This window comes from Ovis canadensis, chromosome 10 (genome assembly GCF_042477335.2).
Source record: "Ovis canadensis isolate MfBH-ARS-UI-01 breed Bighorn chromosome 10, ARS-UI_OviCan_v2, whole genome shotgun sequence".
In the NCBI taxonomy this organism is placed as follows: domain Eukaryota; kingdom Metazoa; phylum Chordata; class Mammalia; order Artiodactyla; family Bovidae; genus Ovis; species Ovis canadensis.
In genome coordinates, this window is record NC_091254.1 from 27504828 (window position 1) to 27531992 (window position 27165).

General features: G+C 42.1%; 1 protein-coding gene across 1 annotated transcript in view; it reads right to left on the reverse strand.

The window, feature by feature from the left end:
• EPSTI1 (epithelial stromal interaction 1) overlaps window positions 1-27165 on the reverse strand; it is a 103114-nt gene that overhangs the window by 71051 nt on the left and 4898 nt on the right. Inside the window, exons 2-5 of the mRNA XM_069601250.1 lie at window positions 11460-11518; window positions 9568-9651; window positions 5569-5642; window positions 4676-4759 (exon numbers count right to left, since the gene is read on the reverse strand). Of these exons, the coding sequence (XP_069457351.1) occupies window positions 4676-4759; window positions 5569-5642; window positions 9568-9651; window positions 11460-11518 (301 nt within the window). The remainder of the gene's footprint in view (window positions 1-4675; window positions 4760-5568; window positions 5643-9567; window positions 9652-11459; window positions 11519-27165) is intronic.

A 27165-nucleotide genomic window follows, 5' to 3' on the forward strand; every position in this document is an offset into this window, starting at 1 on the left:
CCTGCTCCATATCTTTCAGAGAAGGCAATGGCACCCCACTCCAGTGTTCTTGCCTGGAAAATCCCATGGATGGAGGAGCCTGGTGGGCTACATCCATGGGGTCGCTAAAAGTCAGACACGACTGAGCAACTTCACTTTCACTTTCCTGCATTGGAGAAGGAAATGGCAACCCACTCCAGTGTTCTTGCCTGCAGAATCCCTGGGACTGGGGAGCCTGGTGGGCTGCCGTCTGTTGGGTCGCACAGAGTCGGACACGACTGACGCGGCTTAGCAGCAGCAGCAGCGGCAGCTCCATACCTTTATGCTCTCAATTTTCTGCGTCCCTCTTCCCAATTTAAGGAACCTCATGATTACACTGGACCCACGTGAATAATGCAGGCTATTCTTCCTATTTGAATGTAAGTTGATTAGTAACTAATTTCACCTGCAAACTGAATTCCTCTTTGCCACGTAACATCCCATCTTTCTAAGTTCTAGGGAGTAGAATGTGGAAGAGCAGGGGAGGGGGCGTTATTCTGCCTGGAATCCACTTTTAAATCAGATACTTCACATGCCAGATAATTCACAGAATCTTTGCCCCCCCACCAGCCCTCTGAGGCTTAGTTTTAGAATGGGAGACAGGGAGGGAGGTCTTATTTCCTTTAGGGTGAAGCAGTGGTGTGCTGATAAATTTAACACCTAGCTCTAGCAAGGAGGGGACAGGTGGTTGATTTGCAGCATTTACTGATTCCAGTGGTGAAAATACCCCCTCATGGTCAGTTTCAATCCACCAACATGAAGTCAACTAAAAATGTAACAGTCCACTGTCATGAGCCAGTACAAGGAGGTCCCAGCACACCACTGGAAGAGCACGCATCATCAGCATCCTCTAGTATAGGGAATACAAGCTTACCTGCAGCACCCCGATGCCCTCGCCTAAGTGCCCCTGAGCCCACAGGATTAACTCCTCCCGGACACCAGCGAGGTGACCAGATGCTAAAGGACCGGCTGCCTTGCATACCTTTGTGTGTATTAAGGATACAGGGAATGCAATTTACTCTCCCCTCACTCACACACAGGTAGTAACCAATCGGAAAGAGACCCAGTGTTCCTGGGTGACCCTCCTGCGTGCTTGTGTGCTAAGTCACCTCAGTCATGTCTGACTCTTTGCAACCCCATGGACTGTAGCCTCCTGCCAGGCTCCTCTGTCCATGGGATTTTCCAGGCAAGAATACTGGAGTGGGTTGCCATGCCCTCCTCCCGGGGATCTTCCCAACCCAGGGATCAAACCTGAGTCTCTCACGTCTCCTGCATTGGCAGGCAGGTTCTTTACCACTAGTGCCACCTGGGAAGTCCGGGGACCCTCCTGGGATAGGACAAAATAAAGGTCAAGGGGGTGTTAAGACCAATGGGCCAAGCTGGAAGTCCTCGGGAGGCAACAGGCTGCTTGGATTCTCCTTGGCTTGTCATTCCTGGACAGCAGCCATGTGCCTGGGGAGGAGGGTGGTGTTTTGTAGGCCGGTGTCCATGTGTGTGTCTGCTGTGCATTTCAAAGAATAAATGCTCCATAAGCACAGCCATTATCGCTTCCCTTGGCCATTTTCACACTGGCAATGTGAAGCATGCCATTTCGAGATGGCTAATGTCCATTTTTCTTTTATCTGACACAAGCTACTAAATAGGCTCACATTTAGTATGAAAGCCACAGATTTATATACAGTAGGAAAAACTAGGTCAGGGTGGCAGTCCGAGCCAATTAGCCAGAGAAATCAAGCCTGTGCAAGGGTTGGAGTGGGTGGCCCTGTCTCTCTCAAGGCAGTTTAGATGAAGGCTCCTCCAACCAGGATGTGCACGAGAAGCACCTGGGGAGCTTGTTAAAATGCCAACTCTGTTTCAGAAGGTCTGGGCTGGGGTTTGAGATTCTGCATTTCTTCTTTTGAAATATTTATTTCTTTGGCTGCATCGGGTCTTAGTTGCAGCATCAGGATCTTCATTGCAGTGAACACCCTCTCTAGTTATGGCACCCGGGCTCAGCTGCTCTGTGGCACATGGGGTCTTAGTTATCCTGTGTGCATGCTCAGTCACTTCAGTTGGGTCTGACTCTTTGCAGCCCCATGGACTATAGCCCACCAAGGCTCCTCTGTCCATGGTATTCTCCAGGCAACAATACTGGAGTGGGTTCCCATGCCCTCCTCCACAGGATCTTCTCAACCCAGGTCCTGAACCCGAGTCTCCTGCATTGCAGGCAGATTCTTTACTGCTGAGCCACCAGGAAAGCCCCTTAATTATCCTACCAGGGATCAAATCTTTGTCCTGTCCATTGCAAGGCAGATTGTTAACCACTGGACCACCGGGGAAGTTCCTGCATTTCTTGTAAGTGATATGCCAAGGCTGCTGGTTCAAAAACTGCTGCGTTTTGAATGGCAAGGATCTAAACATCAACTCTCTCTTGCCATCGCTTACTCTTAGACAGATTTATACCAATAATCATTGTAGCTGTCATTTTAGAAAAGACAATTCAGTTTGGATTTTTGTAGTTAATGGCTGCTGTATATCCAGTGGTGTAGCAGAACCTAAGAAGGAGGGAATGCTGCTTTCACTCGGGGTCAAAGAAACTGTTTCGGCCACTAACATTTCTAAACAGTATACAGTACATTATGTGAACCATGAAGAAACGAGCTATAAATGACCTGCAAGCCAGCCAGTTATGGGTATTAAATGACAACTAGGAAATGGCTTTTAGGATAAGAGTTCACAACACAATTCTTCAGGATCTGCAAGCCTCTTAATTTGTTCCTGGTGATTATTTGATGATTTTCTGAGTTTGACCTGAAATGCAGAAAGACTATGCTATATAAAGGGAATACCTCCTTTACAATCTTGAGACTGAAGTGTAAACCTTCCTCTGAAGGAGGAAATGGGTGGCGGGGTGAGGAAATGGGTGGCGGGGTGGGGGGCGGGGGGAAGGCGTTGAACGCAAAAGAGTGAAGAGTAGAGAGGAAGTGAGAGAGAGAGGTTTCAAAAAGTCTTATTATGAGAATCTTTTCAATGAAGGTGTAATAGCTAATGACTTGGAAGTGAATTGCTGAATCAAATTGAGTAAACAAAGTGCCTATACTCTTTTTTTAATACCACCAGCGTCTCATTTCAATTCCTCGTGTATATGTCCAATCTTATCTCTACCCCAGAGCCTACATCTCTACAAATGTAGCATTTCTATATCTACACATATTCCTGGCCTTGGGAACGAGGAGGTGCAGCTTACAGACTCATTTTACAGGAATAGTTCAGAGAGGGGTAGGGGCCTGTCCAAGGTCACATGCCACAAGAGGACACCTTCCAAGAAATATACTCTCCAGCCAGGTAAAGAGCTCCTTGGTGAAAGAAGACTCACATTCTTGTGCATTCTATAAGCCATCAGCTTTGGGCTTTGTTAACTCTAACTAGTAAAGATATCTATTGCTTGGTAACCAGGTTTAAGTTTGACCAACACCCAATCTTTAAGAGGAAGAAAATAAGACAGAGAGAAAGATAGAGATAGAGACAGCAGGAAAAAGAATGGTGTTTTCATGACTTATACATAAAACAGATATCATACTTGGTCACTAGTATCATCAGCCAAACTCTTGCCCCCAAACCTCCAACACTTAAAACCTGTGACAGCTTAGGACTTCACCGGGCATGGGAGAAGGAGGAGGCAGACAGAAGAACTGTACATTCTTCTTCTCTGGCGAATGAGCATCTTCAAGACACTTTCCCCCCAAGCCCCAGAAAGAAGATCAAAACTAAACACATCACTTTGAGATTTAAAATAGTTCATATCACTAATACTGAAATGCAACGCATGCTTTTTCTTTTACCAGTGAGAAAGACATGTTCATCTATTTAACATTTAGCCTGGAAAGTTCCATATTTGTGCATAAACATGATGGTGTACCACTGGCGGCCATCGTTACTAGTTGCTGTGCCTTTTGGCTACAGCTACTCTTTTGATCACCCTCCCGAGGAGGTGAGAGTGTGAAGATAATGAACTCCAGATCTGGGTCTTCCCTGTTGGTCCTGTGGTTAAAACTCCATGCTTCTAACGGAGGGGGCATGAGTTTGATTCCTGTTTGGGCAACTAAGATCCCGTATGCCATGCGGTATGGCCAATAAAGAAAATAAAATTACTTAAAAAAAAAAAAAACCACTAGTTCTGAGACCAGTTAGTCTGGATTTGAATCCTACTTCTTCTCTTTGGGGACTTCCCTGGTGGCTCAGAGGTTAAAGCGTCTGCCTGCAATGCGGGAGACCTGGGTTTGATCCCTGGGTCGGAGATCCCCTGGAGAAAGAAATGGCAACCCACTCCAGTATTCTTGCCTGGAGAATCCCATGGACAGAGGAGCCAGGTGGGCTATGGTCCATGGGGTTGCACAGAGTCGGACACAACTGAGCGACTTCACTTTTCAGTTTTCCCCTCTTTACTGGCTGTGAGTCCTTGGGCAAGTTATCTGATCCTCTGTCCGTAGGGTCACAAAGAGTCGGATATGACTGGGCGACCGAACCATCAGTTTCATTTGCAAACTTGGACAACAAGAATATTATACACTTCATAGGCTCTTGTGAGGATTAAACACTTTGTATGTGAACAGTGTGGGAACCTGGCACATCAGAAGCCCTAGGTAAATGTTAGCTTACCATCTTCTCCAGTTCCTACCTTCTCTCTCTGAGCTGCCCTCATTTTTTGGACTTCAGCTTCTTCAGCTTCCTTCTTGATTCTTACACATTCTTCTCTTTTTAGCTAAATTGTATTGAGATTACAGAGGACAAAAAGCAGTTACTATTTTTCCGCCCGAACCCCTGGAACACAAAATTATGATGAAAGGCAAATTACAGTATTGTTTGTGCTATAGCACACCATGATTATAGGTTGGTTCTGCAGGCTACTTAGATCACAAAAAATGGTCAAGCTATATCTGCTGCCCATGAAATTTCTCTGTGTTTCTACCTTGATGTCTGTTTCTGTCTTCCCTGGCCCCAAACCACCCTCACTGCCAGCCCAGGTTAGGGAGAAGAAAGGGCAGATAATTTTTCCTTAGTATTTAACTCAGACTTCAGGGACTTCCTTGGCAGTCCAGTGGTTAAGAGTCTGCCTTGCAGTGCAAGGGACGCGGGTTCAATCCCTGGTTGGAACTACATGCTGAATGGTACAACCAAAAAAAAAAAAAAGAACCTGAGTTCCTTGTTAAAAAAAAATCATTGGTTTTTTTTCGTGCTACTTTCATGCTTTCATGACGGGAATGTAGTAAACAAATCTGTGCTCCTGGAATCAAATATTCAAACCATAGTAGAGACTTAAACTGGGGTAGGGGTGGGAGATATTCCCTTACCAAGGTCCCACTGACTGATACACAGCTTGGGTGAGAATTCACAGTATTTATCTCTTCACTTCTCACATCTCGATTTCTTTGATTTTTGAGATTTTCTTTTGCAATTTGTTTCAAGGTTTTATGCTTTTTGGTAAAGTTACTGTGTTATTTCATGGTTATTTTGAAAGTGCTGGTACTGTAATTTCTTGCCAAATTTAAGCTAAAAGAGATGGATTCTGACCTTCTTCTGGTATTTAGATTGTATCAGTTGAAGTTGTTGTCTCCGCCTGACTTCAGCCTCTGATTGGCTTCCCCCTAAGGAAAAAAGTCACAAAGGTGAAACATGAATGTTAAACTGAAATGTCAGCCATCAAAGACTAATTAAATACATGATAAGTCTATACCACGTGTTTCTTTAACATTTTCATACCACTGGAAATAACGGCCTAACTGAAATTGAGTCCCTCTAAAACCTAGTTCCTCTGCTGAGTTTATGATTAACCTCTCCATCCAAAACATTATTCCCTTCTTTGTCCAACACCTGTTCTCCTCAAGCTTAAGGAATCTCAAAAAAAAGGGGGAAATTGTAACTGGGCAAGACCCCTCAGGAAGACCCCAGGATAGAACCTTCTCTCATATCCTCATATCCTCTACTTTAGCTTCTCTCTGAAGTACCTAGATAATATATAGTATCTGATGTACATTTTCCTGAGTTGTTTTATAGATGCTAAAAATGGAAGAAGGTAACTCTGTGATTACAGTATGTAGCCCCCAAGCCCACTGGAGCGTAAGGATTGATAATGTTAATCCCTGTGGTACAGTCCTAGGATCTCACCATCAACCAATCAGAATTGTGCACAATCCGATCGTATACTCTGTGACTCCCCTCCCTCACCTGGCCTTTAGAAATGCTTTCTTGAAACCCATCGGGGAGTTCAAGTTTTCTAAGCACTATTTGTCTTCAACTCCTTAGCTGATGCCTTACAATAAACACTGCACTTGACTTCAAAAAGCAGTGTCAGTAGACCAGCTTTACTGCACAGGGGCAAGCAGACCCAAATTTGACTCGGTAACTTAACCAATTTTTTTAAGTGAGACATTAAACAACAGTAATTGCATAAAAGAAAAATAAGGCTACATTCCCCCAGTAAGAGGACAATGCTATGAGGGTTTTTCAATCATGTAGGTATTCAAGTTTTTACATAGACTGAAATCACATGTGAAGGTCCATGCTAAATAAGAAATAGTGCTTCAGAAATTCTAGAACATTCTTCCTGCTAGAGTATGACCATTTCTTAACCTAATAAAGATGATATTCAATGATGTTTCTAATGTTTTTCTTCTTTTGATTCTACTGCCCTGTATTCAAGTAGCAAAGCTCCGGGAATCCTGAGAGGTCTTGCCATGAGACAAGTATACAGTCTTTATAAGCCAGTTTTTAAGTACAATGGGAATATTCTAGGTAAAATTAATGGTCAATCCATACTATTTATTGTTCTTTCTTTAGGTATTCAAGAGAAAAAATATGGATGTTAGATTATTCACCTACTCTCTCTTAAACCTATAACAACCAGGGGCCAGAAATCCTTGCAGCTTGACAATCATCTAAGAATTACTGTTTAGGGAGTTTTCAGTGTTTATGCAAGCTTGGCATGCATATTTTAAAGATTCCTTTGAAATAATTTTCTGGTGCTTTGGTCACTAAAAGTGTCAGTTCTATGAAAGATTCACTTACACAGAAGATGCATTAAAACAATTTGCATTCATCATAGTTTTTATAATTGAACAGTTAAAGATACCATAGAGACTTCTGAGTCCCAAAAGATCTGTAATACCTGTTTGGTCCTGGCCCTAAGGAAAGAAACAGTGAGGCCTATTGAAGCTTTTATCTAATGTTACAGCTAATTTTAGTATCTCCTAGAACCATTCCAGCATTTTAAGGGGTAGAGGAATAGAGGAAGAGTTGAGAATTTTAAAAATGGAGAAAATCAGATGTCTAAGCATTTACAGGTTTTCCTTTAAAACTCATCTCAAAGTTTAATACATCCCAGAACTCTTTTCTAGTCTGTGCCCTCTTTCTCTTGACCATTCCAAGATATACCAAATACCAGAACTCCTGATCATTTTTGGTTAAAACCCCAAGACAATAGACACCAACAACTCCAAATACTCAAGGCAAGTGCTTGGCTCCCTAAGCAGGATCTGCAAGGTGGTAACTTAAAACCAGTTTGGGGAACATTAACTGGCAACTACTTTCAGCCTATAAAAGAGGTTAGCTAGGTCAAAGGGAGGTAGAAATCAGAGAAAAGATGTCTTTGTGAATTTCATCTTCTCTGAGTATATGTTTGGGGAAGGAAGAATCTTCACATCTTCAATGTGAGTAAGAGAGATTTAATGAAAATCATTTGAAGAGCTCAAGCTGTGTCCCCAAAAGACTGAGGGACCCCTGCTTAGGAAAGACAGTGCCAGAAGGCACATGGCTGTCCTCGGCTACTCAGACTGGTCATCAAGAAGAAATGACCACAGGGCAAATGGCCTGTATTCCCAGAGTCTGTGGGAAGAGTGCACAAGTGTTTCCCACACTCCCGGTCTGGTTGTCATGAAAGAGAATGCCAATCTAAAGCCACTTTAAAAGGGACTTGCCCATGTGGACAACTCCATAGGCACAATAGAGCTCTACAAAGATAGTCTAGCTACCAGGAGCCAAAGTGAAGCCAAGTACTGCCAGCAGGAAAGTATCGTCTACATCCGGGAAAGCCAGGGGAGAGATGGATGGCGAGCAACAGGGGGGCTCTGAAGAGCTTCAAGGACCCCAGGGCTGAGATGCACAGCAAACACACCCCAAAACTTGAGGAAACTGGTATCGGTGCAAGAGAGACCATAATCTCTTCTTCTTCCTTTGACCCACAAGGATCAACAGAGAAACAGAGGAGTCAATAGAGAAAACTTCAGCCACACTCATTTCCTTTGCCAACTTTCTATCCAAAAATAAGCCCAGGCTGGGAATTCCCTGGTGGTCTACAGGTTAGGACTCTACGCTTCCACTGCAGAGGGCAGGGGTTCGATCCCCGGTGGGGAACTAGACCCCACATGCCATGCGGCGTGGCAAAAAGAGGAAAGCAGGCCCGGGCTGGAACAGGGAAGAAGCTTTAATCTCTATTAGCAATAGAGTCGTGACCAGTATTTAGGGCTGAACTTACTGAAAAGACACTGTTTTATGCCTAAAATTAGCTGGACAACTTTATTATTTGAGAAAGACCAAAAAGATCTAATTTCATCCGAAGAACATAGGGAAAAAAAAAAAAAAAACAGACCCAGATAGCTAGTGTGAGGGGGCCAGTTAGGAAAGACAGAGCTGTCCTCCAGGTTGTACCCCTCAAATGCAGCTTATTCAGCATAAAGGTGACATGAGATGAACCCTGTTCATGAAATACAGTGGGATGATAATGATAATGCTGTTGCTTGTACACAATCACCAAATGAGCTTTTTTTTACCGACATCTTGGAAAAGGTACTTCTTGCAAACTACTGCGAGAGTCAGTGGCCCCTGATTCTACCACATTTGTGCGAACTAAACCTGTGAGAACTGCGTGTCCAGCCCTTGAAGCTCCCAGCTGCTGCTGGCAGAGAGAAGATGTGAATGCTTCGCATGAGAGGACTTCCCTGGTGAGTGAGTCAAACGCCGGGCAGAGGCAGCCCAGGCAATTTATCACACTGCCCTGTGCTCCAGAGGCCCCAAAGTCTCTATTTGCAAATGAAAACACAGATGATATTATTTGTGTACCTACCCTGTGTCCCCAGCCCACTGACATCTTACTGTCGGAATTGACTCTCCAATTTTTCTTCCCATAACCAGTTAACTGCCATGATTAATATGCTTGTGATACCACTAATCAGGATGAGAGTAAAAGCTATGACGGGGCATATGCAATGCCCTAGGTAAGGTTTCTTCAGAGCTGATCAACTGAGAGGCTGTAAATTATTTGGCAATTAAGCCATCGTCTTATTCCGCCATAACTGTGGCATCATCTGTTTGCTACTTGCAGAGTCAGAAACAACAGTCTACCTGCATGCTTTTGACTTTAAATATATGTTTTGACTTTAAATGCTTTCCATTCCAAGCAGTACAATGACCCAACGACCTATAACGGACATCGAAAGACAGATGTGGGCAAGGTGCTAAGCGAATCGTTGGGCGGACCTGTCCTCCTGCATTCAAGCAGCTGGCCTGCTGGCTTACCGAGCGTCATGGGCGGTAGGGTAATGGACTTCACCCTTTGTTGTTCCTTCCACCTTTCCAGCTCCTCCAGCTCTTTCGCAGCCACTAAGTCAGGTGAGAAATATTAAATCATCAATTATCAGAGTGTGAAAAGGAAACTGCTCCCTTGAGATGGACATTTAACTACATGCGGGCATGAATGGGCGAGATATCTCAGAAAGGAAGCCACCACCCAGTCCTAACCCCTTGGGGTTACCCTAAGGCACTTTCTCTCCAAGAGTTGGCACAGAAGTACAAATGTGAAAACAACGTGAACTCCTGCTACATAAAGAAGTTTAGTTCTTCCTCCCATCCTGGCATTTTTCAAACCCTACATCATTTAATCCTGGAGAAGGAAATGGCAACCCACTCCAGTATTCTTGCCCAGAGAATTCCATGGACAGAGGAGCCTGGCAGGCCATGGTCCATAGGGTTGCCGCGAGTTGGACGTGACTGAAGCGACTAAGCGCACATCATTTCATGTTTAAAGTTTCCTATAGGGTGTATACAAAACATTCATGTGGCAATAAGAACTTTGCACACACAGTAAACATAACCCCCCATAGAATTCTGATGCCTGTATCTGCTGCATTTTAAATATTCCCCAAGATTACTGTAACTGTGAGGAATGAGAGCTCTCCAATTCCTACTACCTGGGCCCGCCGAGCTGAGCCTACTCCCAGTGGAGCAGGGCCCAATTCCCCAAGTATACACTGACTGGCAGCAGGGGGCGCCAGAGATACTAGTTCTGTTTTTTCCAAGGTATCTCATGAGACGTGATTGTTTCAAACATCCATTTATATTTTTTAATTATTAGAGGGGGAAAAAAAAAACTTCTGAAACATCTCAAAAATCCAGACCACACTGAAGCTTAAATTCCTGTTAACCATTTAAATAAAAAACGTGTAAGATGCCAGAATCTTTGGGATTCCATTGGTCAACTGCAGGCGGTACCCACAGTCGCCATGTCTGCGCAACTGTGACTGCCATATTCTGCACAGACTCAGATCTGCCACCCAGGAGGCTACTTGTCCAGTGGAGACCGTTAGAGAGCTGCCTTCCTGTTGTGTCCTTATGTTCATCAATCATTACAAAATCAAATTTCTTAGTAAGATCTGGAATGGAGAGCACAAGATCTCAGTGCTAGCCCCACAGCTGACTTGAACAAGCCTCAGAAACTTCTTTGTGAATGAAATGAACTTCAGTTCTCCTCCTAACTCGAAAATACTAATGCTGTCTCTTTAAACAGCAGCACTTATTTTACCGCAACATTAACACGACATTAATCATGTTGTATGTCCGCTAGGTACAAGGAGCACAAAAACAAGCAAGATGTAGCCCTGCCCTCAAAGAGCTTATAATCCAGAGAAGGAAAGTGAAGTCACCAATAAAAACAGCCGAGGTTAGACTCTGTTGGTTACAAAATTACAGGAGCACAGAAACTAAAGAAAAATTCCATTAAGAAGGAATGGGAGAGTTCCAAGAAAAAGAAAGATTATCTTATAATCTATTTCATGTATCATGTCCATTTCAAAAGTGTCCCTAGTCCTGTAAAGATATCTGAAGTGAGTCCAATTTTGCAGGCACTTGATAGGTCTGTTGGCAATAGGTGTGAAATTGTTTAACTGCAACAGAAGCCTCAGATTTATGATTGTGCCATGAGTTCTGCTATTAGCATAGAGAAAGAAATTTAGAAGCATAAACAATAAAATAGTTTTAAAAGGTATAATTAAAACTGCCAAAACTTAAAAAGGAAAAAATGAGCTCCAGTGAGTCTATCCAGATCAGAAACTAAAAATTCTTCAGACCAATGCAAGCCAGTTCTACTCTGTAAGAAAATGAGCAGTATTTTGAGTGTTAAATAATATACGTACTCTGTTGTATCTCATTTCTTCGTTTTTCATTTGGTGCTATCAAGGTATATGCACCTGTGCTAGAAAGAAGAGAAAAAAATCAATTATCAGGAGAAATTATTTTTTTTAATATTTATTTGGCTGCATCAGAACTTAGTTGCAGCATGTGGGATCTAGTTCCCTGATCAGGGATCAAACCCAGGCTCCCTGCATTGGGAGCACAGAGTCTTAGCCACTGGACCACCAGGGAAGTCCCCATGAGAAATTATTAATGCATATAAACCACCAGATATTCTTTCTGATAATGTACTGTATTTATGATCATCACCATCAAATAGGTACTATGAAAGATAATCTTCCTCTAAAGACCAGAGTGTGTTCTCCAGGAGCTTACAATCTAGTTGTCCAAGTAAAACAAGAACACATGGCCCAATATGGAAATACAGAGCAGCTGGTGAAGCCTGACAAGTGAGTACTTCCCCATTAGCTCTCAGTAAACCATAGGGTTCACTGTTCTGCCCGGTGGCCCTCACGGGCACATCCACTTGAGATGACTGGCGTTCTCCCACGTCACCCACACTGGGAATACAGAACACACTCCTTTCTCGTTGCAGCAAACTGGGTGGAGGGGCCATTTGCAATGCAGACACCTCTTCTTAATGACCCATTTGAGTGGCCAGATGGCCACAGTCTTGGGTTTTGGGGCTTTGACTTCCAGGCAGGGGTCCACTGGGCCCCTCATTCTCCTGGGGACACAGGTTGAGCATAATCAGGAGCTCAGAGAAGCAAAGAGTCACTTCAGTTCACTGGGCACAGGATGAGCAGGTGGGGAGGGAGTGGGAATTAGGGGAAACTTCATTTAGGCAAAAATATTCAACACTGAGATACAAGAAGTTGTTCAAATATTGTGAGCTTTTGCAGGCAGAAACTGTGCTTGATTGATCTGTATATGCCCAGCCCCTGGCACAAAGTAGCTGCTTGATGAATGTGGACTGAATTGAAATGATACCACACACCCCAGTCTGCGAGTCTGTGCTGCAGTAGCTCTTCTTTGTCATGATGCGTGTAATCCCACAAAAGTATGACTACTTCATACAGCAAAAATATAACACGGCAACTGACTGCAGCATACATATGGGTACCGTGTGAGGGGAAATGTTATGGATAAGTACCATCAGCTTATAAATGTCGGCCTTTAAAAAAAAAAATCCCAGATACTCTTAGAAGTCTCTGTCCAACACAGACAGACCGTACCGTTTCAAAGGACAAATTAGCAAAGATTGAACAGCAGAGGCCAAAAGTGCTGATTAACCGAAGCCGTTTCTTCCTTATCTCATTATTTTCCTAGCAGTGAGCCTTCAGCCAGCTTCAAACTGAGCTTTAATTTTAGATTGGTACATGGGAGGTGTGTAACCCCCTCTGCATGCAAATGTGGCTGCTGGATGCCCAACTACCTAATGGATATCAACAGACGTTGCCTGTGTAGCCTCACATACGTACAACGTGATGAATACAAAATTAGGAGGCTGCCGCTGGAAATTAATCCCTTGTCCATTGCATATTTTTTGTTCACCCTCAGAAAGGTTTTTCACTTCTCAAGTGCCCACACTTGACAGAAGCTTGGGAGCTGCAGTTCTGTGGGTCATACCTGCAGACTTGAATATGATGCAACAGTGAGCCATTCTGCAGGGCCTTAAAAATGAAACATGAGGTGCTGGATTTAAATGCCAAGGAAGAAACGACTGCAGAAGCCTCAAGGTCCCCTCACATTGTGGTTTGGAGCTTCTCAACATACCAAGGGTTTGACTACACTGCAAATCAGTAGTTCTTAAACTTTAGCATGTATTGGAATCACCTGGAGGGTTTATAAAATGTTGAGTTTCTGATTCAACCGGTATGTGGGGGAGGGAGAAGCCTATAACTTGCCTTTTTAACAATTCCCAGATGATGATGATGTTCTGGATCTGGGGACCACACTTTGAGAAGCGGGGATGTAATCAACCAAGCTGTCTTCAAATACTTGGACTAAAAGGGAATTGTGCAGGCATGCTCAGTCGCTCAGTTGTGTCTGACTCTGCGACCCTATGGACTGTGGCCCACCAGGCTCCTCTCTCTCTGTGAAATTTCCTAGGCAAGAATACTGGAGTGGGTTGCCATTTCTTCCTCCAGGGGATCTTCCTGACCCAGGGGTTGAAATCACGTCTCCTGAAGCTCTTGCATTGGCAGGCAGATTCTTTACCAAACTAAGCCACCTGGGAAGCCCCAAAAGGGAATTGAAGGATTCACAAATATTGATAAAGATGTAAAGGTTAAATCATATGCCAAAAATCATAAGGTTTTTTTAAGCAATTGTGTTGAGACTCAAACCTAGCACTTTTGACTAAAACCAGGGTGGGTGTCTGGAGCTAAATATTCATCTCAAAGTAGAAAATATAAAATATGACTGTCCTTAACTTCAGTCTCTTGATAGACTTCCAAACAAAGGAAATAAATGTAACTGAGCACCCACTATGGTCTTGTGTGTTAGAGGCTTATGAGGAGAGAAGAGAGAGAGCAAAAAAAAACCCAGATACAACCCCTTTAACAGAGCTTACACCTGCCAGTGCAGGAGACTTAGACTCTGGTTTGATCCCTGGATCAGGAAGCTCCCCTGGAGAAGGAAATGGCAGCTCACTCCGGTATTCTTGCCTGGAGAATCCCAAGGACAGAGGAGCCTGGAGGGCTACAGTCCATGGGATCATAAAGAGTTGGACACAATTGAGTGATTGAGCATGCACACTTAGGAACAATTCATGAAACCATCAGAGCAGACCACAAGGATGTTTGCTAAGAGAAGCTTCATAGAGAATTTTCCAAATTCCATGAATCTCTCTTATGAAATTTTCAGGAAAGGTTTGAAAAGAAAAAAAAAACAGTTTGTAAAAGATTTTATTCTACAATATCTAATCTAATTAAGTATGACAACATCACACTAGAATCTTTAGTTTTAGCATTAAATAGGACTATGGTCAATCTAAGGCCAACATAGGTAGCTGACAAGTACCCAGACTCAGAACAGGGCCATGAGAAAAGAATTCTCTAGCCTTGAAATCAGAGGCTTTTAACTGAAAACATTTAAACATAACCCTGGGCTCAAGGACAGTGGTCCCAGTAATAAATGTTTTATGTTAAAGAATTCCTTAGCAACCTTCTTAGCAGTATTTTATTGCCTGAAAATGTCAAAGCTGAAACATAATATTCAGAAGAAAGCACTGGCCAAGTAATGAAGCCTCTATCCCTCTTCCTTCCTGTAGGAAGAGGTGCTTAAGTTTAAGGATTGGCTTTCTATTCTTTACTATCCCGTGGCACAGCCTAATGCCTGGGTAGACACAAATATTCATCCCTGCTCTCTTGGCTTTTCCTTGACATGAATAACAAGTATAACTTATTCATGTTTTCAGCCGATTAGTTTCCACCCACAGCAAGGGCCTCTGCTGGGTTAACCTCCATGTCATCCCTTTCAACAGCCTGACTCTCAAAGCTGCTGATGGAGACAAGCCCAGCCTAACTATATTTAGTATTCCAGTCATTTCCTGATTAAGCCACATTCAAAAGCCACTGAAATAAATGTATATCTTTGAAAATGAGTTTCCTTAATTACCTCATTGAAATTTAATGAAACATCGCCATTTGTAAGATTATTCTCACTTTCCAACAGCCCACATCCATGAGATATACTAAGGGAGAACGTATAAAGATTAGCATGTGACAAGGGAAAAATGTTTTTCTGTACCATTATATAAATATATATATTTAAGAATTCTTTGCCTTGTGAGCTCTCTCCTAAGCTACACCACTGCCTCTCTTGTGCACAGTCTTGCATGCTTTTAATAAGGTCTCATCAATAAGCACTCTATGAAACAATGTTTTGTTGAAGTTATGAAGAATATCTTGGCTGGATAAAAGTATTACATAAATATATCCCCTGGTGTGTATAAACCACAGCAGATGTAATTTAAATTTCTAATTAGGAACAACACCGATTTGACTGAAAAAGGAATGTAGTCACAAGCAAAAATTCAGAAAGAGATTACATTACAAACAGATAAAGCAGAATAGTAGATACAAAGTTTACTGTCCTATAAAAAGTTGGCTTGAGGTTTTCATAGTTCAAGAAAATCTTACCTTTGGGGGAAACTGAAACAACAAAAAATTTTTTGGTTCATCAAACATAGTGGATAGGGTTTCCCTGGTGGCTCAGTGGTAAGTAATCCACCTGCTAATGTGGAAGACACAGGTTTGATCCCTGGTCCAGGAAGATCCCACATGCCTCGGAGCGACTAAGTCCATGAGCTGCAACTACGGAAGCCGGTGGATCCAGAGCCCAGCGAGAGAAGCCCTGACAACAAGAAGCCCATGTACCGCAACTAGAGAAAAGGCCCGCACAACAACAAAGACCCAGCACGGCCAGAAGAAATAAATAAACCTTTACAAAGGCACTGGATATTTAATTTCTAGATATGGTTTTCCATATTGGTTTTTAAAACATGGTTTTCGGCACAGGACTCAAGCATATGTTTTTTACCAATGTGAGTCAACTTATAGGGCACTTGGGTTTTCAAGAGTTCTTCTGTAAAGAGACCATATCCCTAAGTTTAAAAAAAAAAAAAAAAGACAGGATCAGGCTGAGTAAATTATCCTTGACCCCTAGCCTATCACACCAGCCCTGACCCATATTCCACATCCATGGTGTGGAAGGACGAGTGAGTTCTCTTTAGTCTCAGAGTCTGAAGAGCCCAGGACTTTGTCTGCACACCCAAGAGGCTGACGTGAGGCTGGTTAGTTCTCTCATAGCTTCTGATGGCTCCAGTACTCTTGCCTGGAAAATCCCATGGTCAGGGAGCCTGGTAGGCTGCTGTCCATGAGGTCGCTAAGAGTCGGGCACGACTGAGTGACTTCACTTTCACTTTTAACCTTCATGCATTGGAGAAGGAACAGAGGAGCCTGGTAGGAGGCCGTCTATGGGGTCGCACAGAGTCGGACATGACTGAAGCGACTTAGCAGTAGCAGTAGCAGCAGCAGCAGCAGCAGCAGCAGCAGCAGCTTCTGATGGAGGGCTGAACAGATGTCCAGAAGGCTGGCTGCATAGACACCCAGAGAGAAAAGATAAGAGACCATCAGGACACCAGGGCCTTTGTTCATAATACACCTTTATGGAAAATAGAAAGAGGGACACACACACGTATCTCCATCCAGGATCCTCATGTAGACCCACGAGAGGTGGGTAAACTGAAGCAAATCAGAAAAAAGTGCCCCTTCTGTCAGGCAGAGGTAATCCCACCTGATTAGAGCACATGATTTGGTATGTACTCCAGCTTCAAATTACTATCTTATCCAGATACTCATATAGCAGAAAGCTGAAATATATGATGCTTCTTCACTTAAAACACACATAATATTATAGAGACTCGCCGTCTTTAAGAGACCAAAAACCAGTGATGGAAGTAGAGATGAGGACCAACTGGTAAGAATACTTACAAATGTTTTAAGTTGCTTCCTCAGGAAAAACTATAAGAAACTCACATTTTCAGAATACAGAGATGTCAGATCTGGGATGTGACTGGAGCCTACATATAAGCAAATCTTTGCCTAACAGGCTATTACTATGTCATGGATGCTGGCAGAAGACAAGACTCCTGAGTCAGAGCCAAAGGACTCTATTACTCACGGCACAGCATCAGCATCAGCATATTTATGTCTGGTCTCTCTCTTTTCAGGTTAACATGATGGATGTTGCACACACAAAGTGTTTGCATTGCAGCCGAGGAACACTGAATTGTGGAATCCACCATTTTTAAAGCAGGTAGTAAGCAAGCCTGGTCTTTTCTCTGGGGAGAATGTACCTCATCTCTCAGATGTGGTACAGATACATAACAACCCTGAGAGATAGTCCAGGTTAACAAGTAGTCTGGTATGCAATCTTGGCACCTAGCAAGACATCTAGTATGCAAGAAACCCAAGGAGGACTATCTTTTCCAACAAAAGAATATTTAAGAATGACTTAGTGATAAAAAATGGCATCTGCATAAAAAACCCTTATCAGATTGTTATATACTTTCTCTGATTATTATTATCATCACCATCATCATTATCATTAGACTAAGATCTGATTATGTCTCCCTAATCAGGTCTGAAGTATTGCTCATCCGGGTCATCTATAACCCGGTCATCTATAACTCCTATAAAGGAGAAAACTAGAGATGCAAGATATAAGGTATTTATATCTAAATATCTGCATAGAATATTTAAAAATGAAATTCATCCTGATTTTGAAATAAATTATACTCATATAAGAAAAAGGAGAAAATTATCTTTAAGACATTTAAAAGTCACTCATAACCCTACTCTTCAGAGATCTCAATGACAGTTTTATTTGGGTGAATTTCAGTTTAATCTATATTCTATACATATTACACAGATGTAGTCATATCTTAAGTCCAATTTTATATGTTGCTTTCACTTGTGTTTTTTCCAATTATGCACATAAGAAGCTTAATATTAAATGGTTACATAATATTTCACAACATCAATGCATCATTGATATAACCACTCACTTAACCATTTCAGTTATTTCAGCTGTTCACTATTATAATCCTGCAGGATGTACCAAGCATAAAACAAAGATTGCACAGAACATCATCCAGAAGAAAACCCTTAATAGTTCTCTAAAATCAATACTCTGAACAGTAATGTGGACTACATTTAAATTTTTCTTCCTTAGATACCCCATTTGCATTTTCCAAAGTTCCTGCAATAGTTTGATCACATAATTGATTTCTGCTCATATGCTTGACTCTCCTCAATGCCTAAACCAGACAATATGGTGGCCTACCTACCCATTCATTCTCACCACCTCCTTACTGAAAGCACTCCTGTATTATTCAGGTTAACAATGTGCCCAGTAAAGACTATAGTCTCCAACCTTCTTTATAGTCAAACATGATGTGTGATTGTTTAGAGATAAACAAACTGAGATATAAGGGGAAGCCATTGAGAAGGATCGCAGAAGGCAATGGCATCCCACTCCAGTACTCTTGCCTGGAAACCCCCATGGATGGAGGAGCCTGGTAGGCTGCAGTCCATGGGGTCGCTAAGAGTCGATCACGACTGAGCGACTTCACTTTCACTTTTCACTTTCATGCATTGAAGAAGGAAATGGTAATCCACTCCAGTGTTCTTGCCTGGAGAATCCCAGGGACGGGGGAGCCTGGTGGGCTGCCGTCTAAGGGGTCACACAGAGTCGGACACGACTGAGACAACTTAGCAGCAGCAGCAGCATTGAGAAGGATTTCTAGGAAAGCTCCATTAAATGAAGACAGACAGATGGACAGGAAAGGTATTTTGTTGCCTTCCCCCCTTCCTGGATGGTTGAAATGGTAGCTGGTACTCAAGCAACCATCTTGGTCAGTGAGGCAACTTGGATATAGATGACATGCCTCAGAAATAGCAGAGCAGAAAGAGGTAATCTGGTGCCCTGTAACTATAAAACCACCACACTAGTGGTAATCTATTGCCAAATTGCCTGGCTTTGAACCCTAATTCTGTTACTTACTAGCTATAACTTTGAGCAAATTGCCTAGTTTTCCTATTATTTCACCTGTAAAATGGGGATAACAAATATCCATCTCTTAGAGTATAAAGTGTTTAGAATAAAGCTAGGAAATAACAAAAGTTCCATTAAGGTTGCCTGTTATTTGTCCTATTATCAGACCTAGACTACTCACCTTCAGAATTATTCTACAGGAGAGAAACAAAGCCATCAATGCTTAAGACACCTATTTAGAGATATCTATTTTATGTAATTACAATAATTATATATAAGACATTATTTTTCTCACCTTCAGTTGGCAGTAGAAATTGAAAGGCATAATGGCTCTAAGACTTTCTACTTGGCATAAAAAGTGAAAAAGCACAACCTACACTTTAAAGAGTTCCTTACATCAACAGCTTGTTTATTTCTGAGGTTCTGAATTGCAAGGGATTTTTCCTTTCTATATTAGTTTAGTAATGTTTAGTTTTTTGTTCTGGGGTCGAGGTGGGGGTGGGGGGGTTGGTCTTTTTTTTCTGGCTGGACCACATAGCTTGTGGGATCTGAGTTCGAGGATCAGGAACTGAACCTGGGACACAGCAGTGAAAGTGCTCAGTCCTAACCACTGGACTGTCTGGGAATTCCTGATGTAGTTTAGATTTTTATAACAAGTAGATATAACTTCACTTTTCCAGCCATGAAAAAAATATTCCAAGGATTTTAAATGAGAAAATATTTAAAGATTTCTTAAAGCAGGGGTTCAAATTTTCTTACAAGCCTAGGTAGCCCAGGATTTTTGCTTTCACTGGTTCCCTAGTAAAACAAACACTGGGCAATATTAGCCTGTGAGTTTTAAAGATGGCAAATGTCTTCAGCTTTTGTCAGTTCAGTTCAGTTGCTCAGTCGTGTCCAGCTCTTTGCAACCGCATGGACTGCAGCACACCAGGCCTCCCCGTCCATCAACAACTCCTGGAGTTTATTCAGACTCATGTCCATTGAGTTGGTGATGCCATTCAACCATCTCATCCTCTGTCATCCCCTCTCCTCCTGCCTTCAATCTTGCTCAGCATCAGGGTCTTTTCAAATAAGTCAGGTCTTCACATCAGGTGGCCAAAGTATTAAGAGTTTCAGGTTCAGCATCAGTCCTTGCAATGAATATTCAGGACTGATTTCCTTTAGGATGGACTGGTTGGCTCTCCTTGCAGTCCAAGGGACTCTCAAGAGTCTTTTCCAACACCACAGTTCAAAAGATCATTTCTTTGGATCTCAGCTTTCTTTATAGTCCAACTCTCACATCCATACCTGACCACTGGAAAAACCATAGCCTTGATTAGATGGACCTTTGTTGGCAAACTAATGTCTCTGCTTTATAATATGCTGTCTAGATCGGTCATGACTTGTCTTCCAAGGAGCAAGCGTATTTTAATTTCATGGCTGCAGTCACCATCTGCAGTGATTTTGGAGCCCCCCAAAATAAGTCTGTCACTGTTTCCACTGTTCCCCATCTATTTGCCATGAAGTGACAGGACCAGATGCCATGATCTTAGCTTTCTGAATATTGAGCTTTAAGCCAACTTTTTCACTCTCCTCTTTCACTTTCATCAAGAGGTTCTTGATGTTCTTCTTCACTTTCTGCCATAAGGGTGATGTCATCTGCATATCTGAGGTTATTGATATTTCTCCCAGAAATCTTGATTCCAGCTTGTGCGTCCTCCAGCCCAGCATTTCTCATGATGCACTCTGCATATAAGTTAAATAAGCAGGGTGACAATATACAGCCTTGACATACTCCTTTCCTGATTTGAAACCAGTCTGTTGTTCCATTTCCAGTTCTAACTGTTGATTCTTGACCTGCATACAGATTTCTCAAGAGGCAGGTCAGGTGGTCTGGTATTTCCATCTCTTTCAGAATTTTCCACAGTTTGTTGTGGTCCACACAGTCAAAAGCTTTGACATAGTCAATAAAGCAGAAATAGATGTTTTTCTGGAACTCTCTTGCTTTTTCTATGATCCAGCGGATGTTGGCAATTTGATCTCTGGTTCCTCTGCCTTTTCTAAAACCAGCTTGAACATCTGGAAGTTCATGGTTCATGTACTGTTGAAGCCTGGCTTTGAGAATTTTGAGCTTTACTAGCGTGTGAGATGAGTGCAATTGTGTGGTAGTTTGAGCATTCTTTGGCATTGCCCTTCTTTGGGATTGGAATGAAAACTGACCTTTTCCAGTCCTGTGGCCACTGCTGAGTTTTCCAAATTTGCTGGCATATTGAGTGCAGCACTTTCACAGCATCATCTTCCAGGATTTGAAACAGTTCAACTGGAATTCCATCACCTCCACTAGCTTTGTTCATAGTGATGTTTTCTAAGGCCCACTTGACTTCGCATTTCAGGATGTTTGGTTCTAGGTGAGTGATCACATCATCGCGATTATCTGGGTCATGAAGATTTTTTTTTGTATAGTTCTGTGTATTCTTGCCACTTCTTCTTAATATATTCTGCGTCTGTTAGGTTCATACCATTTCTGTCCTTTATTATGCCCATCTTTGCATCAAATGTTCCCTTGACATCTCTAATTTTCTTGAAGTGATCTCTAGTCTTTCCTATTCTGTTGTTTTCCTCTATTTCTTTGCATTGATTGCTGAGGAAGGCTTTCTTATCTCTCCTTGCTAGTCTTTGGAACTCTGCATTCAAATGGGTATATCTTTCCTTTTCTTGTTTGCCTTTCACTTCTCTTCTTTTCACAGCCATTTGTAAGCAGTCCTCAGACAGCCATTTTGCCTTTTTGCATTTCTTTTCCTTGGGGATAGTCTTGATCCCTGCCTCTTGTACAATGTCACGAACCTCCATCCATAGTTCTTCAGGCAGTCTGTCTATGAGATCTAATCCCTTGAATCTATTGGTCACTTTCACTGTATAATCATAAGAGATTTTATTTAGGTCATACCTGAATGGTCAGTTTTTGTTCCGGACTTTAATAAATTGCCTTTTAAGTGTTTATGGGGGGGGGGGGGTGGGGGGGGGGCAGGGATGGTTACCAACATTACAGAACAAAGGAACCATCATTGGCTGATTCTCTGATATAGAACAGACCCTTCAAATACAGTCTTCTCCCTTTGATTTTTTTTTTCCTGTTAAGCTTTTGTTTCAGATTCAAATGCATTCTGAATAGATGCAATTAACCTTAACAATATGTATAACCTTACAACACTCTGCTGACTTTGAAGTAAGTAACCTTACTGTGTAATTGAACTAAGTTTCTTTTTTTCTCTCCTCATTTCTGCTATGCTTCTACTGATTATTACAGGTATTATGTGTGTGCAGGCTTTCATCATACTGCTGATTTATTGTTCCACTGTTTCAGCTGTCAAAAGACTTTCTGAGACATTCCCACTCATTTTTGATATTATATTTGAACAAAAATGATTGCTCCCCAAGACCTGGCAGAATGCAAATACATATCATACTGAGAAGTGGAGTCTAGTGCAGAAAAGTTGGACATTCATCCTAAATCAGACCATAATTCCTCCCCTCCTGTATAAACAGGAAGGTAAATTTGACCTAATCAAACCAAAGTGTCTTTTCTTTCCATCCACTCAAATAATCTCATCTGCCATGCACAGAACAAAGCTTTGCTTTTCACTCTGTGGATGATAACCCACTAGTGGACCATGAAATCAATTTAATGGGTTTATTTTTAATGAATTAGAATAGAAAATGTCAAAGTACATCACATGTAGTAAGGGTAAGAATTATTTTCTGAAATTTTTTTTCAATTATCTACAAACTCACATATCCCATACATGTACTAGGTCATGAATGTCAAATGCATGGCTAACCTTAGGCTATGGTCAGAAGTCTGAAAGCTTGCTGGAAGGCAGCAGGTAGTTTAGGTTGCTCAGAAACTGTGACCATGAGAAAACTGTTCTAATGCAAGCCAACCAAGCTGCCGGGAGGAAGGCAGCAGAGAGCAGAGCATCCCCACAGCAAGTTTCCTCTACCTCTCTATGCACGTCATGTGAAAGCTGGAAATAAATGTCAACTGCTGATTCTATGTAGTACCACTCTCTTTAGCCTATAGAAATTCTATTTTCTTATGTGAATAGAGGACCATTGATAGGAAATTCATGAGCTGCACGGTCATTCCCTCCTTCAGCTCCATCACATTCAGGATCCAGATTCTGGTAGACAGATTCAGGTTTGACTGCTGGTTCTGTGACTTAAAAAGCCATGAGACCTTAGGAAATCATATACTCTCTCAAGATTCAGTTTCTTCAACTAAAATGGGGCAGAGTGTTCATTGTGAAGAGAAAAATGAATTATATGATGTGGGTGGCACAGCATTACAAGTTTGAGACATCAGAGTTCGAGCTATCGATTGTTATTTTGGGTTTCAGTCCCTCAGAGTACCCGATCTAACTATTCTAGATCACAGTTAATTTCCTTTCCACTACCACAGGGTTGCGATGCTTTCTCACATTTCTCCTGTCTAAAATCAGTCAAATAGCAGAGCTCAACTGATTAGTTTCGTAGTAGAATCCGGTCATCATTGAGACACCTACCCAGCTCATTGAGTTGTATAATTATCATTGAGTTAAATACTATCTGTTGTTTCACAGACTTTCTGAATGCTTATGAGCCCTGCCTGGAGATTGAGTTAAATAGTACCCTAATGAATAGCTACCCTTACTGAGCCATCAAGAAGATTACTCATTAGAATCAATCATAGATTTTCTCTTCCTATGTACCATTATCTCAGAGCACTAAAAGGAACTCTGGCATTATTCGGTCCTCCATCTCCAGGGAAAAGTAACAGCCTGATGCTTCCATGCCATTTAACATCTACAGGCTAACAGCCTGATGCTCTCATGCCATTTAACATCTACAGGCAAAAGCGTATTTTCTCACAGTCATAACAGGAGACAGAAGAGAAATCTGGGCCATTCGCAGTGAGGAAATAGTAAAAGCAGTTCCTACAGGTGTCATAAGTTTGTAAAAACTTGCATTTCATTTAAGACTATTTTATGTGACTAGTTCGGAGTCAAATGAGCTGAATCAAGAATGACTCAAGTTTTTTGCATGGTCTGTTTTAGACGTAAATTATATATCAGGATTAAGAGTATACTCAACAATGATTAAATAGTGATGTTTATAAAAATGGGACCAATGCTATAACTTAATGACTATGCTATCATCTAGCCCATCTTATATTTCACCTTACATTTACAAAATGTTTAATATTAATATAACACCGTGTTCTTTAAGAGAGAAAAATCAGGAATTAGTCATTAATCAGTAGGCTTACCAAGCCATTCTTTATTCTCCCTTCACTCTCCCTTGAGATTTTGTGGATGTAGAAGAAAAGAAGTGTTAATTACTGGGGTTACTTTCATCCCTGGAGCACAAGAAGCTGGAGAAAGCATTGAGGTTGGAGTAAGAAACTAGAGAATGTCCCCTGAGCCCCAAAGAAGCAAATAAAGGAAAGGAGAGGTTTCCCACAGAACCCAGGGCACCCCCACAGCCACGGTGTCTCAGCTGCTATGGTTGGGAGCAGGATGGATCTTAAAGGCTGAGTCTTAAAGGTTTGGGTCCTCCAAGGAGCAGCCATCACGACAAGGTTAGACAAACAAGAGATCTGCTGAGAGGAAGACGTGTGAAGGATAAAGGGAGCAAGCAGGAGTAGGCAGGGAAAGCCTTCAGAACGTGAGCAGGTCTGAGTCCTGTGAAAGGAGAGAGGGAAGGAGGATAGTAGGAAGAGCCTTGGACAGGTATACAGTTCTGAGAAAATCTTGGGTAGGTCCATGGGGAGTCTTCTGGCAAAAGCTGCCCCATAGAGAAGTCCCACAGTGGGATGCTCAGCCCGCTGGTGGCAAGAGGGCAGAATAAATGTGCTCTCAGAGCAAAGGGTACAGTGGAGTCAAAGAATGGCTGCTAGAGCCGTCAGTTGACTATGCTCCCCGCTTTAAGTTGTCATGAAGATCTGAATAGCAGGCTGCCCTGGCTGCCACAGAGGCTATTTAAACAATGCTGGTATAATGAGGTTTAAGTATTCGATCACTGTCCCCGGTTCCTGGCTCAGAGCTCCTTAAAATCCTTGGAATTCTAAGTTAGAAGGGTATCAATCATATGTTAAAGTAATGATTCCTGGTGTGGGCCCTAGATAGCTTCAGGATTGGAGATGTTTTCCATGAAAACAACCACCATCACAACAACACCCTGTGATTAGAGGGTTAGAACTTTGAGGTCTACTCCTTCCCCAGCTCTGAGGAGGGGAGAGGGGCTAGAGATTGAGTTCAGTCACCAATGGCCAATAGTTTAATCCGTTATGCTTATATGATTAAAGCCTTAATAAACATCCTCAGACAGTGAGTTTAGGGCACTTCCAAGTTAGTGAACACATCTAGGTGCTAGGAGGGTGACCCCCCGAGAAAGGGTGTGCAGCGCCCATCCCCATGTCTTCCATTTGGGAGTTCCAGTGCTGCATCCCTTATAATAAAGCTGTAATTGTAAGCACAGAAGTTTCCATGAGTGCTGGGAGTCATTCTAGTGAACTGTTAAACCTGGGCATAGGGGAGATCATGGGAAACAGCCAAATTTGTAGTCAGAAATGTGGGCAGCCTGCAGTCCCCCTTATTGGCTTACTCCTAAAGTGGGGGCACATTTGTGGGACTGAGCCCCTAACTTGTGGAATGAATGAATGAATGAAGTCACTCAGTCGTGTCCGACTCTTTGCGACGCCATGGACTGTAGCCTATCAGGCTCCTCAGTCCATGGGATTTTCCAGGCAAGAGTGCTGGAGTGGATTGCCATTCGGGGTCTATATCAACTCTGAGTACTGTCAGAACTGAATTAGAAATAATCAGTGTTAGAACATATTCATCAGAAACAAAACAAAAAACACAACTCCTAATTTATCTGGTAGATTATAGCTCAAACATTATCTCTTTTCCTGGAAGTAATTCTCCTACTCCCAGGGCTAGCTCAGGCACTGGCTCTGCTTCACGGAGCATATAAAGAGTTACTCATGTAGTTCTCTGATAACTGTCTGCCCCGCTAATTAGACCATAAGTTTCATAAGGGCTTGTCTTTCTGTTGAGTAGGCATTTGTTCCTATATTTCTAATTAAACATCCAGAGCTAGAGACCCTCTCTTACTGCAAGGTTGTTGTGAAGAATCAAAGAGTTAATATTTGTAATGCACTTTAACATACATACGTTAAATATACAAGTATTTGCCATTATTTTTGCTAATCTTTGTTTCTACAGTTCTCACTATAAAATTGGCCACAAATAAGGTAAACTGAGTTTGTATACAAATTAGGTTCAAGTTAACTTATAGTAAAATTCCATGTGATGGGTTCATTTTCAGAATATCTTTTTAGCATCAAGCTAAAGGACCACTTCTATAGATAATTTTAGACCAGTATGTGAACCTTGCCTGTATTATCGTCATAGGCAAAAAGCCTTGTGGGTAAAATGCCCTTCCAGAAAAACCCATGTCTTAGTCTTATATTTATCTAGAGTTTGGGGGAAGGGTAAAGGATCACTTTGATTAGAAGTTTGCGCTATTTACTTGGCTTCACCACACACACACAACTGGTTGTGGATCTTAGTTCTCCAACCAGGGATCAGACCCGTGCCCCTGACAATGGAAGCACACAGTCATAACCACAGGACCGCTAGGGAAGCCCCCAGTTTTTCCTCTTTAAACCTGTATGAATAGCTGACAACATTTAAGGCCAAGATAAAATCACCAACTGAAAATAATTAGGAAAGCTAATATTTATTAGTAAACACTTGTAATTACTTAAATCCAAATAGAGTCGAGGGCTCAGCTTTGCCTTAGAGTCTAGTAGAGGACATCAGGAATCTAACAACGTCCCTTAAAGTCTCTTCATATGTAAGTCAGTGTTTTAAACCAGTATGCTTTTACAAAGCATAAACACTCCGGGGTGACAGCAGAGTACCTGGTCAATAAGACATTTCTGAAATGAATTCAAGGATATCAGCACCCAACATGTACTGGATATTTGCCTTCTAACAGGCATGAAATTGTTTTATGCATACATGTATTCACACATACAGACACACACAGACCCTGAGAGGCTGGTATTATCCCACTTCACGTAATGAAGACACTAAGAGATAAAATAGCTAAAACCTTGTT